The sequence below is a fragment of the Tasmannia lanceolata genome, unplaced genomic scaffold, assembly GCF_043159265.1.
Source record: "Tasmannia lanceolata isolate RefF3 unplaced genomic scaffold, GAP_Taslan_0.1 ptg000008l, whole genome shotgun sequence".
Classification (NCBI taxonomy): Eukaryota; Viridiplantae; Streptophyta; class Magnoliopsida; order Canellales; family Winteraceae; genus Tasmannia; species Tasmannia lanceolata.
The window spans coordinates 38,090,204-38,103,652 of NW_027518685.1; the positions used below are offsets into that span (position 1 = coordinate 38,090,204).

General features: G+C 37.7%; 1 protein-coding gene across 1 annotated transcript; it reads left to right on the forward strand.

The window, feature by feature from the left end:
• The first annotated feature begins 4,690 nt into the window (after positions 1-4,690).
• On the forward strand, positions 4,691-12,196 carry LOC143885309 (small ribosomal subunit protein eS12-like). The gene is made up of 5 exons (XM_077389418.1): positions 4,691-4,796; positions 6,429-6,481; positions 11,207-11,498; positions 11,730-11,795; positions 11,963-12,196. Exons 2-5 carry the CDS (start codon positions 6,471-6,473, stop codon positions 12,020-12,022), a joined length of 429 nt encoding a protein of 142 aa, XP_077245533.1. The 5' UTR covers positions 4,691-4,796; positions 6,429-6,470; the 3' UTR covers positions 12,023-12,196.
• Positions 12,197-13,449: the final 1,253 nt, after the last annotated feature.

A 13,449-nucleotide genomic window follows, 5' to 3' on the forward strand; every position in this document is an offset into this window, starting at 1 on the left:
CCACCATGTTTTGATATTTGCGCTAACCTATCTTGTCTTTTAGCATTTAAAGAGCTGGCAAAAGGTTATAAAAGTTCTCAAAAAGCTCTCACATGCCAATTAAAAGAGAAAGACAAGCCAGAACGCATTTATAACAAAACCTGGTTGTGGTGATATCGTTTCCCTAAATCTAAGGTAAGGGCTGCCCATATAAAGTTGGAACAACCGTCCTTGTTTTGTCATACGTCTATTCTTTGATTTCTTTTCTCGAATGGGGCTGCTCTCAATGGGAATAGGGTTTATTCTACTCTCGTATAGGAATTGCTATCTCCGATCATCTGTTCACGTCAAGCACAGTAGAAAAGTACGAGGGGTTTATTCAAGATCAAACTCTCAAAGTAGGGTAACTCTGCCCTGGAATAGAGCATCCAAGGACTTGTATGCCTGTGGAGAATAGCTTATACAAGTAGTAGTCATGGGACTGTTCTCTACAAAGATAGAAATCCTTGGATAAATTGTTCTTAGTAGGCTACTCTGCTTGGATAATATTATATTGGAAAAACCTTTGGACTGGTTGTATAGTAGTTCTCAACATGAACTAATGATAGCAAGCATGTCGACTCAATCCTTGGAACCGCAGTAAAAGTTTCGTAAAAATAATTTCCTGAGTAAAACTTTTACATGAAAAACATTTTCACAGTAAAGTTTTTATGGGAAATGCTAAATAGGAAGTTTTTTTTTTTTTACTAAAAGACACTTATAGGACCCCATTTCTACCTCATTTGTGTGATCAGATCAGTAGATTGAACCGAAACATTAAGGTCGGTGGAATGGCATTGAAAGCACTTTGTTGGGATGATATGGGCCATTGATCCATTAAACCTCGATCGAACCTAGCTAGTGTAGGGTTATGCCAAGAGAAAATTAACCGTTGATTTCTGTAGTCCTTTATCTTACACATGCGATGTCCGTCCGGGATGAGCTCAATACCATCTGGGTCACCAAATGATGATCTACACAACCAACTCTCTTGATCTCATACACATGCCCCTATGCCCTCATAGGAGTCGAAAAATTGTCTTTCTATCACTCATCATAAAATTAACTTTTTGTGTCATTGGTAAATTTTTATTAGTGGTTGCAATTTTGGTGTTAGACTTTTTCTTTATAAGGGCACTCCTTGTTCTTTATAAAGGCACATTATCTCCTTGATTTTAACTTGAAACCTCATACGGAAAAACGTACGAGAACGGATGAGAGGTCACCATGTTCTTTTTGGATCACTAGGATGTTTCTTCTGTGATGACTTTTCCTTGTGAAGGCACAAAATATAATAATGTTGCAAGTGGGAACAAATATTTTCTACAAGGGACATACAATGAGTTCATTAAAATGAGCCATACGGTCTGTTTGGATGCAAGTTAAGTAAAAGTAGAAAGATAGTTAAATGATGTATTTTTATTTATTTTTGCATATATAAATACAGGTAAATTATTTAGTTTACTTTTCCTTTTCTTTTGATTTAGGTGGAAACTCAAAAGCTATTATTTGGAAAATTACATGTAGACAACAAGGGAAGTAGTAATAGGTTAAAAACTTGGGTTGAGCCTTTAGTTTAGTTGGTTAAGCCTATGTTCTCCAACCATAAGGTCGAGTTTCAATCCAGCTCACCTACCAAACGGATGGAGCCTTTAGCTCAGCTGGTTAAGGCTCTGTTCTCCACCTTGAGGTCAAAGGTTCAATCCAGCTTACCGACCAAAAAATGGGTTAGAAACTCAAAATTTTATAGTGATAGATTAAAAACCCAACTTTTATGCCAATAAATTTATACCGTAATAGGAATTTATCTTGATAAACATTTTTTTTTTTTGGATTATAATTCATGTAAGAAGAATAAGCATGAGAAGGAAAAGGAGGAAGACTAAAACCATAGAAAAAAAAATTCCAACAAATTGTGCAAGAAGAAAAATAGAAAAATGGAAATATTGAAAAGCCTTAAGATTCGGATAAGGAGAAGAGAAATAAGAAAATTAAAAGGAAATAGTGAAAAAACCCGGTAATATTCATGCACAAAGAAGTAGTGGAGGCTGAAGAAAAAAAAACCAGAACAAAATCCTAAAATTTGTTCAAGAAGAAGAATGAGAAAAATGGAAAAACCACTAAAATTCTCTCAACAGAATCTCAAAAATTGTCCCCCTTCTTCATATTTCTCCCTATGAAAGGATTTTGTTAAAAGGTTCTCGTACGATTATCTTTTTCCATGTAAAGGGATGATGGATTGTTGATAGACGTCAGGGCAAAAAACAAAACCTATGATGGGTTTCATGAGATTCGAGGTGAATGAGCTCTAGTTAAGAGAGAGCTGCTAGTTTAGTTGTACATAGAGGGAGATAAAACCACGAGAGAAACATAATAGATAAGAATAGGGCAATGTATAAATTAGCACCCGTGTAGGATAATTCGCACCTCCTTTAACGTGAATTGACATTGAAAAGCATTACAATTTGCTACATACCCTTCTTTAAAGGGGTGCGAATTATCTTCCAGAGGGTGCGAATTTATCAACTCCCTAAGAATAGTCTTAAATTTTATAACAACGGTATAAATTACAAGCATTTTAATATTTTACCATATGAAAGAAAGTTGCATCTCTTTTCTTAGTCAAAGACAATTTACCATTCCTATTTCCATAAGCTAGTCGACCGCAAGTGGTCTTTTGTCATCATAGTTCAAACAAGATGTGGCCTATATATATATATATATATATATATATATATATATATATATATTGAGAGTTGAAAGGAGAGGTGATTATTTAAAAATGGAAAATACTGCTAAGATAGAATTAACCTTTTGGTAAATGCCCAAAATGATGAAATTCCCCTATTTAAGGGTTGGATTTTCAAACAAATGCCATGGTCATTCTATGATGTGACTAATCGCAGGCCATTTATTTTGAAAAAATTACTTCTCACGTAAGAGTATTTTGGTTTTGGGAAATGATAAATTCTCCCCTTTTCTTTACATGGGACAACTAGCTCCAATGTATGAGGCAATCAGGCCCGTCAGACCCTTCCAATGTGAAGTACATCATTTCCACACTGGAGCTGGTTGTCCTAGGTTAAAAAGGGGGGAGGATAGGGGTGTAAATGGATATTTGAAAATTCGATTACCGTCCGCATCCGAATCCGTTTAAAGCGAATATTATCCGAATCCGTTTCAAGTGGATATTATCAGAATCCGTTTATGAGATATACGGCTCTTAGCGGATGCGAATTTGGTAAATGGTATATCCGATCCGTTTAACATCCGAATCCGAGAAGTAAATCCTTTTTATTTATTATTAATAATATCATTCAAATTTATTTTTAGTAATGACACACTATATTTTGTTTGTAAAAGAAAAGTGAATTTTCTTTTTAGAAAAAAAACAAAAACAAAAAGTGTTTTGGGTTGGAAATGAAGTAATCTCCCCTTTTTAAGGGCATTCTTGGAGTTTGACATGGCTTCTTTATGAAGCAACAAATGTGGGTTGTAGGATGAAAGAGACAAATGGATGATGGTGATTGAAAGAAGATGGCATAGCTTCTAGAGAATTCTAAAGTAAAAAGGCCATCTAGGTCATTGATGGTAAATGGACGGCTTAGATCAATTTTTCAACTTCGGGTTATATAAAAACCCAAAATGCAATCAAAAGAGGGGACTTCTAAGGTTTGCAAAGAGAAGAGAGGAGAAAAAAGGAGCTGAGACACCATCTTCGGCATTCCTTGGTGCCTCCAACCCCACCAAAATCCACCGCCACCCCTCTTCACCTTCTCACAGCCACTTCCATCACCACCAGTCACCTCCATCTCTAACCCAATCCCCATTTCTCTTTATCTTCCACCATCAGCACTCCCACTTCCCCTGTTGAAAATAGCCCAAACCCATTCCATCGTGTACGCCAAAAAAAAACCAAAGACCACTACCAACACCATCATCTATCCCCACCGCCTTTCTCTCTGCCTTTGTTTTAAAAGGAAGAAGAGGATCTCATATATTTTAGGGTTTGAAATGCACGGATTGGATCATCCTATGGTGGGGGCTGTACCATCCAATCGTCCATTTTGAATAATAGGGGGTGTATTCATGCATAGGAATGCCCATGAAGCTGGGATGAGGTCTTGAGTCGGTAAAGCCCATTTTTTGTAAAAATTAGTGACAGTAACAAATTTATTTATGTGGGCGTAAAGATAAAAGTATAAAAGAGTAAAAAGAATAAACCCCCTTTTGTTTTGGCTTTTGATCATATGATCTTAAGCCTTGATTTTTTCTCTTTTAAAAAAAAAATAAAAATATAAAAAAAAATCCACAAAACACGTGGGTACCCGCGGATTAACCCGACCATACCCATATTTTGGCGGGTTGGGTGACCTGCGGGTTGATTTTCACGGGTCACTAAAACTCCAACCCCGCAAATTTGTGGGGTCGGGTCAACCCGCGCGCACGGGTTGGTTTTGCCCGGTCTAGTTTTACCCCCTGTAAGATAATGCGCCCCACATGTTACGTGATTTGACGTTAATAGCGGGGCGCTTAATCCTATAGAGTGGGAGAAAAAAATCCTCTCCCTAAAGAAAAGATTTTTAGTTGTATTAATCTCAGCCCTTCACAAAACATTGAAAGGCTGATTTCGGGCGACGCACTTTAGTTGCGTTGGATAGAAAATAACGTCCAAATGATATAAATACAGGTGCGCATATCAGCTTCTAAAACCCTAAATTCTAAACACATCCTTTTCTCAAGCCTTCGCCGCAGCTCAAAGTCCGAAACCCTACCTGGTAATCTCTCTCTCTCTTTATCTCTCGTGTATTAGATCTGAGATTTTGATTTATGTAACGTGATTTTGATGACACAACAGTGCATTTTGTGTTCTTATGTTTCATCTAACTAAAATTTCTCTTCAATTTTTGGTTGGTTTTAAATTTTCTATGTCAAATCTAGTCTTATAGGTTAGGAAGATTGTTTTTATTTGCACTTTTTATTTCATAGATGATTGAATAAGCAATATGCATATGTAATGAGAAACAGATGATGAAAAGTAGGGAAGAAAAAAGAGAGAGATTTGAGAGAAGGATAGGATGGATATTCATGTGTGCATTTTACAAAACCCTAAACAATTTTTGATTTTTTGGGTTTGGAAGATCACTGTAACCTAATCTTCTGAGATTTTTATCTATACTATTTTTTGGATTCAACTTAAGTTCAACTGCAAAGCATGATTACTCTGAGAGTCATCATGGATTTTATTAGCCGGGATTGTAAAATCCACTAGAACCTAGATTTTATGAGCTAAAACCTGGATTTTCGTAAGCTATAATCCAGGTTTAGCTTATAAAATCCAAGTTTTAGCTTATAAAATTCGGGTTCTAGCTTGTATATTGTAAAATCCAGGTTTTAGCTTATAAAATCCAAGCTTTAGCTTATAAATCTTGGTTCTAGCTTGTAAAATCCAGAATTTTACAATCAATGATTATAAAATCCTCGTATCCAAACGGCCCTTTATTGATCATAGTCATCAGATAAACCAATTACTGCCCATCAGTGGCCTTTGAAAGGATGGTTAAATAAAGATGAAAGTGAAATTGACAAATGATTTTGTCATTTTCACAGTGATCTTTTCATTTGGTAGGGATTTGAGCTCACTTCCTTGTCTTATTGCGCACGTGTCATGTCTTTTTTTAGGGGTGCAACTCGGGTCGGGGTTCAACCCGAAAAATTTGGTTCGGGTCAGGTCGAGTTCGGTTCAGGTCGAGTTTTCCCAACCCGTGTTGAGTTCGGTCGGGTTTGAGTTGAGGGTTTGGGCAACCCGACCCGAGTGAAATCCGACATTTTTTATGACATTTTCTTTTTGTAAGATTAAAAACTCTGGTTGGGTTGGGTTCAGGTTGGAAAAAAGGTTTCCTCGGGTCGGGTCGTGTTGGAAATCGGGTCGGGTCGGGTTGGATAAAAGGGTTCCTCGGGTCAGGTCGGGTTGGCCTCAACCCGACCCATCCCGACCCGAGTTGCACCCCTATTTTTCTTTACAAAATGGATTTTTGCTTTGCTAGCAGCCCTCAATAAAAATTGTCCAGTGGTTCCCATTGAATGAACGGAGATATCCTGATTGAATGGTTATGATCATCCAATCAATGTGATATTTGGGCACTACCATGCTATATGGCCTCAGGGCTTGGTGCAACACAAGTACATTTAAAATTCAATTGTTGGACAAGGACACGGTTTCAATTTTTTTTTTTTTTTTTGGAACTCTAAGGACACAGTTTCGATTAGTTACATAATTTGAACTATCTGGGCATTATTGTTTCAAACTTGTAGTTGACTCAATGTGATAAACATTTAAGGCATAGTAATTTGCTTACCGATGTGGAAGATTTATCCTGACTATTTTTTTCTTATTTTTTGGGTTCCAGCATCAGAAGAAAGGTGTTAGCTCCATTTTCAATCTGAAAAAAATGTCTGGAGGGTATGTGAACAAATCTGCTTACTTGGCTTTCGTTTTACATTTTACATGATCTAGTGAGAATTTTTTTGCTTTGATGGGATGCAGATCTGCTTACTTGAGTTTTATTTTACATTTTATATGATTTAGTGGGATTCTTTTTTTGCTTTGATTATGCTTTTTGAAATGTGCTTTCTAGTATATTGCATTCTTGTTTTTATTCCGGTAATGTAAGCTTGTCTTGTTAGAGAGATTATTGATTTTTAGTTTTCTCGTGGATAGATTAATGCTTACATTCCAATGCTTATATTTTTCCTGCCTATTGTTGCTATCTATTGGTGCTTGTTATGCACTTACTGTTTTGAACCTATTCCTGTTTTTTTGTACGCTCTTTCTTGTTTTATTGCTAGAGTTTGTTGTCATTGATTTTGATTTGTAGTCTCTTTTTGGTGTACATGGATCTTTTTAATTGAATAATTATTCTTTGAATTTTCCTTTTGATGTTGCACAAAATGCTTGTTATTCATTGAGATGAAGTATGCTATTCTTAAATATTTTAATGCACCTTTCAAAAAAAATAAAATCTATGAAATAATCTTGTTTGATTCTCCTTAGTCTGTTTTAGAGGTCAAATGCTTGCGACGTGCGGAGATCACAACTGGTGAACTCCTTCTAAGATTGCGTACCAACCAAGTCATGTGAACACAAAAAGGAAGGGATTATGGATCAGATGCCTCCAACCTGATTAAGTGATTCACCACCCAGTCTTGAAGGAACAGACGTCTGAGGTTCGAGACTAGGAAGAGAGGAGTTGGAGCAACTTATCTTTGGAGGGTGAGAGGAAGGCGAAGAGCCAATCGAACTCGGGCAAACTCGGTTGACTCCCGAGTTGCCCCACTGCAATTCTAGGGCTAAATTGGAGTTGGACTCAGCCTGTTCTGAGTTGCCGTCCCTCCTATGGGCCAAGTACTCACAAATTGTGTTGCCCTCCCTGATAGGCAACTTTCTAGCATCCTGTGGCATCTTCAAGTCAAGTTTTGAATTTTGGGTTTTGAAAATTGAAGCACAACCTCATTATTTATGTTGGTCAATACTTCAACTGGCAGAGAAGATGTTTTTTTTTTTTTTTTTTTTGAGACGGTAAAATGAGAATATATTAAAAGGCGAACCGAGCTGGTTCAAAACAAATTACAGAAAGAGAGAGAGAAAGAAAATACAAAATCAAGGAGGGAGATAATCATGGCCGAGAAGATGTTATAGCCTCCATTTAAGCGCCACATGTCAACTCTAACATTAACAACATTATCAGGCATCCTTTCCTGGACCCTAAAGCTTGTTGGATGAGAAGTCGTTCCAACTGTAGGATTAATAGACACCTGACGGTCTATATAAAAAAATAGTCAATTGATGCTGATGATTAAAATGAATTTCATATTTTTGAAAACCCCACCGTAAAGCATTGGATTTTTTTTACAATTGATGGATTGGGATTTGGGAACCTTGATCATAGGGTTCATTGATTCCAATTTAGTATCTCCACCTTGGAATCCATCGTATGTCATTCGCGTGTCATGATGAGAATCCTATTCATGCTGCCTTTTTCCTCAAATATAGATCCTATGGTTGAAAATGTCTTGATGAACCGTGCATGTCGCAGGACACCAAGCAAGCACCGCCACTCATATTGATTTGGGACTAGATTGGCTGGCCGGGTACCAAGGGTGGAGGCTGTCCGGCATGTTGCCATTTGCTTCACCACCTAAATGAAAAATGTGCCTCATGTCTCCATCTGGTAATTGGATCTAGATAGATTCATGCTCCAGGATGTTTGATCTTCAAACTATAGGTTATATTCCATTTCCGACTTGCTCATTCTCTCGAGTCTTCGAATCCATCGGGTAGAAGTTTTGCAACTCTATACTTATAGTATGCCTGTCACAAGTTTGACTGCCCAATAATCTGCAGGTCATATCCAAATATTTCTATAATCAAGCATCTCTTCAGTAGTTTCTGCCTTTTCTCCACCATTTCTTGATTGATTTTGCTAACCGCTTCTTCCTTCAGTGTGACCACAGCGGCGATGCCTTTTGCTTCCTCTCCGATCATATTTCCTTCTTTACTTGCACAGTCTTTTCCATGTTCTTCTCTTGCCTAACTTGTGTAATCCTCTTCCTTTTTCTCCTATGAGGTTCTTCCTTACCTCTTTCTCTTGGCTGGCATTTCAGACACCCTGCTCCTTGCCACTATTTCTGTCTTTTCGAGACCATATTGTTTTAGCAGATTTTGCATTTACTCCATAAATGGAAGTTAAAAGTGTAGTGCTTGGTTTATTTATCTTTTTTTGGAAAAGGAGTGTGCGTGAGTTCTGTATTTCAAGAATAGGCTGCTGGATCCAACCACTATACGTATTTATTTATAAATATGTAAGTTATAACTAGGAAAGAAAAGTGTACAATCGCACGCCTTCGTGCCGTGCCGGCACGGCCCACGACGTGCCGTGCTGGGCGTGCCGCTGGCCGGCACGGCCCAATTGCCACCTTGAGACCTCCCTATGACTATGCCATCATCTCTTAGTTGAATTTGGGCTTAATTTTGAGCTCACTTCTTGCTCTTGCTTTTTCTTTTCTTCTATGATTGAAGATTTTGCCCGTCTTTTGGATTAGATTCAGTATCAATTCCTTCTAGCTACAATACGTTGCTTCAACAAGTGAATTTCTATATATTGCTCATAAAAATCAGTTTCCAATTTTTGTAGCTCACACATAGTAAGCCATGTGCTGTCTACGGCGATCTTTTCTTTCGAATTGACCAAGTACTTTTCATGGGATTGGAGTGAGGATTGTCTTAATATCTTATATTTCTTCCACCGTAATTTTTGAAAGTTGGCTAACCCATTCAACTCCATCCTTTTTCTGCCTTCCGTTTACTTGTGAAGATTTCCGCATGATCTGCTCTTCGACATTTTCACTCATTCATTTTTCAATGGACAACTACAAGAAATCCGAAATGTGATTGATCCCCCAAAATATCATGTTGGTCGGACTTTATAGTTCACCCCATTACTTCAGTGTCTTGACATCTAGTCAAAAGATTGACTTATCTTCTTAGCATTCATCTTATCAAACCCTCTTGGTTGTAGAGAACTGCCCTCTCGTTTCATTGTCGCAGTCTCCTCTATTTGACTATTCTGGCAGAATATCATTGACTGTGGAACTTTGATCTGGTAGTAAAAAAATGATAACCTTGATTCAGGTATCATCAAGAAAGCTCTATTATGCATCTTATTCTGTATTTAAACGTTTAAAAGTACTCCATTAAGAACAAGAACGATGGCTTCATCTAGGAGAAACCATTTCCCTTGGGTGTTTTTTTTGTCTGTGAGGACAAATGAACTTCTTGGCTATTATATGTACAACCGCCCTCTAGTTTCATTGTCGCAGTCTCTTCTATTTGACTATTCCGGCAGAATATCCTTGACTGTGGAACTTTGATCTGGTAGTAAAAAAATGATAACCTTGATTCAGGTATAAGCAAGAAAGCTCCATTATGCATCTTATTCTGTAATTAAACGTTTAAAAGTACTCCATTAAGAACAGGAACAATGGCTTCATCTAGGAGAAACCATTTCCCTTGGTGTTTTTTTTTGTCTGTGAGGATAAATGAACTTATTGACTATTGACCAGGAAATGAATTCATACAGTTTACATAGTAGATTTCCCTTCATACTCTTCATGACTTTTACAGCTACTTACTGGCCTATGTGTATGTATGACTGGGGTAGCGCATCCTCAGGGGTAAATGCAGTAAATATGCAGAAACCCTTGGGATAGAATACCTTTTTGTTGGGAGTCGAGAGAGGAGTCAATTTTTCTGCTCATCCTTGTCTTCTAAATAAGGCCCATTTCATTGTTCTTGATGTGAACCTAATCAATGGGTAAAACACCGCTCAAGAAGTTGTGGAGGACTTTATAGGTGCCACTTTGGCCTCATTATGAGACAGATTTTGGTTGCATCTCTTGGATTGGCATCCTAGTCTAATAAAATATGGCGAGGCCAAGAAAAGAATCATCTGGAACATCATTGTGGGCTCCAATTCTTTCTTGGAAGTTTAATAATTTCCAATTATTTATTTCCATTTTGGGTTTTCAGCTTTACCAATCGCACTAAATAAAACAAGATAAGATAGATCACTTGCATCAAGTACGGAGCCTTGAGACGTTTTTGTGGTAGAGAGAATATAAAATGAAGCGAGCCAAAAACAAAAGAAAAAAAGAAGGAAAAGGAAAACATTGCTTAGGATTGCATTAGGATTGGGATGGTCAAATCTGTTAAGAGGTTTGAAACTGTTGCATTTGCTTTTCATTAATGTCTCATATAGTCTTTCAAATGAAGCTGAAGTGATAGCTCTCCTTTTTGGTCTTTGATGGGCCCACATCACACTATGCGTCGTTTAATAGTGGAAGGAGATTCAGCCAATGCGATCAGCAAATGAACCAGCAGACTCTTGGCCAAAGAAGGGGTCCTATGTGATTCTGTTATTATTGTATCATTCCCACATAGCCCTGATCTGTAATAGTCCTGTGTAAGCATATGATGTAACATCAGTTGGGGGACATCTTGTCCCTAACTGACTCTTTTGGGAATTAATAAAATGTCAATTTTCAAAAAAAATAATAATATAGTCTTTCAAATGTGTCTTAGTTGCAGAAATTTTCATCCCACCTAATTTCGTCCATTTTCCTTTGGCAGAGAAGAGGGTTCCAGTGTTGCAGTGGAGACACCCGGCCCCGCTCTAGGTGAGCCCATGGACATTATGACAGCTTTGCAGCTGGTGCTGAAGAAATCACTGGCCCATGATGGGCTTGCCCGTGGGCTCCATGAAGGTGCCAAAGTGATCGAGAAGCATGCGGCTCAACTCTGTGTGCTAGCCGAGGACTGCGACCAGCCAGACTTCGTGAAACTGGTCAGAGCACTCTGTGCTGACCACAACGTAAGCCTCATAGCAGTGCCAAGTGCTAAAACTCTTGGCGAGTGGGCAGGGGTAAGTAGAAATCATTGGAAGGTGCTCAAGACACCAAATTATCATACCTTTCAAAAAAAAAAAAGGACACTGAATTATCATACTGCTACTTTTTGCTTGAAAATGTTTTTTATCACGAGAAAGTTATCCACAGTTGATATTTCTGCTATATTCTCAACACTGATTTTGATTGTTCATATTTTATGTCTGTTCTCTTGATTTTCTCTCTTGTTTTTCTTATGCCTTTTATAGCTATGCAAGATCGACTCGGAGGGGAAGGCCAGGAAAGTGGTGGGTTGCTCCTGTATTGTTGTCAAGGTAAAAGAATTGTAAACATTTTCATAGTTCTTCCTGCATTGAGTATGTTGAGTCCAAAATTGCATTTAATTTTAAGTCCAATAGTCAGTTCTGGACTCAAAATCAATTCCCAAAAATCCAAAATGAACACTTCTTTGGTTATCTAATTGTTGTTCTGGGGTTTGCAGGATTATGGAGAAGAATCCGAAGGTCTTCATATTGTTCAGGAGTACATTAAGTCCCACTGAGTTAGTAGTTTAATGGTGCAGTCAAATTTGGTAAGATTTCTGTTTAGGGTTGTTTGTGGGGACCCTTTATTTTGAGGCAGTGAACTGTTTGAGCGTTTTTTGACTGATTCTACAATGTTTGGGTGATGGAAAGAGTTTTTTTATTAATATAATGTTAGCAGACTGATTATCTTCTCTCTTCCTGCCAGCGAGGTAAAAGAAAAAGAAACTAAATGGTAACCATAATAAAACTCCCCATCTTCATTTTTATGCAATTTGGGAGTGGAATAGAACTTCTGAAAATGACCAGCATTAAGTGTCCTAAGCCAGTTCTTAACGTGGTCAATTCATATTACAATTTGAGAGTATAATAGAACTGAAAAAATGAACAGAACCAAGTTTTCTCATTCACAGGGAATGACGGAAGAGCTCCAAGATCAGAAACTATTAAAATAATCTTCAAACTTCGAAAGGGTTTGAGAATCAGGAGGAAGTATGAGGGATGGAAATTGGGTGTCATTATCAAAATTGATGGGTGGCATCGAAAGTTGTCATTGGTCCAGGTTGGATATTGTATGCTCATGTAGTTGTCATTCTGGAAGGAGGGGGGCTGTACACATCAGCAGTGAACATTAAACCCTATTCCTCTTTTATATAATAGATAAAGAGAAGAAAAGTTCATGGGCGATGATTTTTTCACCCCCTTAGGATTATGTGCCCCCCTTTTAATGTCACCAATTCACGTTAACAGGGGGCGCATAATCCTTCTGGGGGCGAAAAAATCATCTCCCAAAGTTCATTAGGCATCGTTTCTTTTGACGTAACATTTGTTTTATGCTCATTTTTACAACATAAAAAAAATTTACATTTTTACGTGGAAAGAAACGGAGCCCTAGTGATAAAACCAGTATAAGGGTTGTTCATGGTTGAAAATGGGAAGAATTTACCCTCACTCCAGCTATAAGGAGGAATGCATATGTAGTGGGCCTCCAATTGGCCACTTTCAAAGCTACGTGTAGGTTTCACTTGTTCAATGATCCAAATGAGTCACTGGCTGACCCACCGTGGAGAGATCATGCCTCCAAATCCTAACAAATGAGAAGATTAGGATTGCCCAACGTAGGAGAAATTGACATGTGGTTCCTCCACCATAAGTCCTAATATAAAGAGATGGCGTGTTTTCTAGGTTTTAGGTTTAATTTCAATGTGCATTTTGATCTAACGGAAACAAAAACACATCGGCTTCCTATGAAAATTTTGATTGAAATCCTGTAAAATCATAGAAACATATCGAAACATATACAAATGATTGACATTTAGGGTGTTATTGCAACATAAGGTCTTTTTTCATTCAATATTATAACAGGGTGAAAGAGGCGAGGATGGGAGGAGGAGACTTGTGAGGAGAGGATAAGAGGCTAAAAAATAGGGAGAAAATAAATCATATT

Bases quoted from the DNA above. Each gene is read 5' to 3' on its own strand.
- LOC143885309 (XM_077389418.1), top strand. The intron at 11,499-11,729 runs GTAAGTAGAAAT...TGCCTTTTATAG, and splicing joins CTCTTGGCGAGTGGGCAGGG to CTATGCAAGATCGACTCGGA. The intron at 11,796-11,962 runs GTAAAAGAATTG...TGGGGTTTGCAG, and splicing joins GCTCCTGTATTGTTGTCAAG to GATTATGGAGAAGAATCCGA.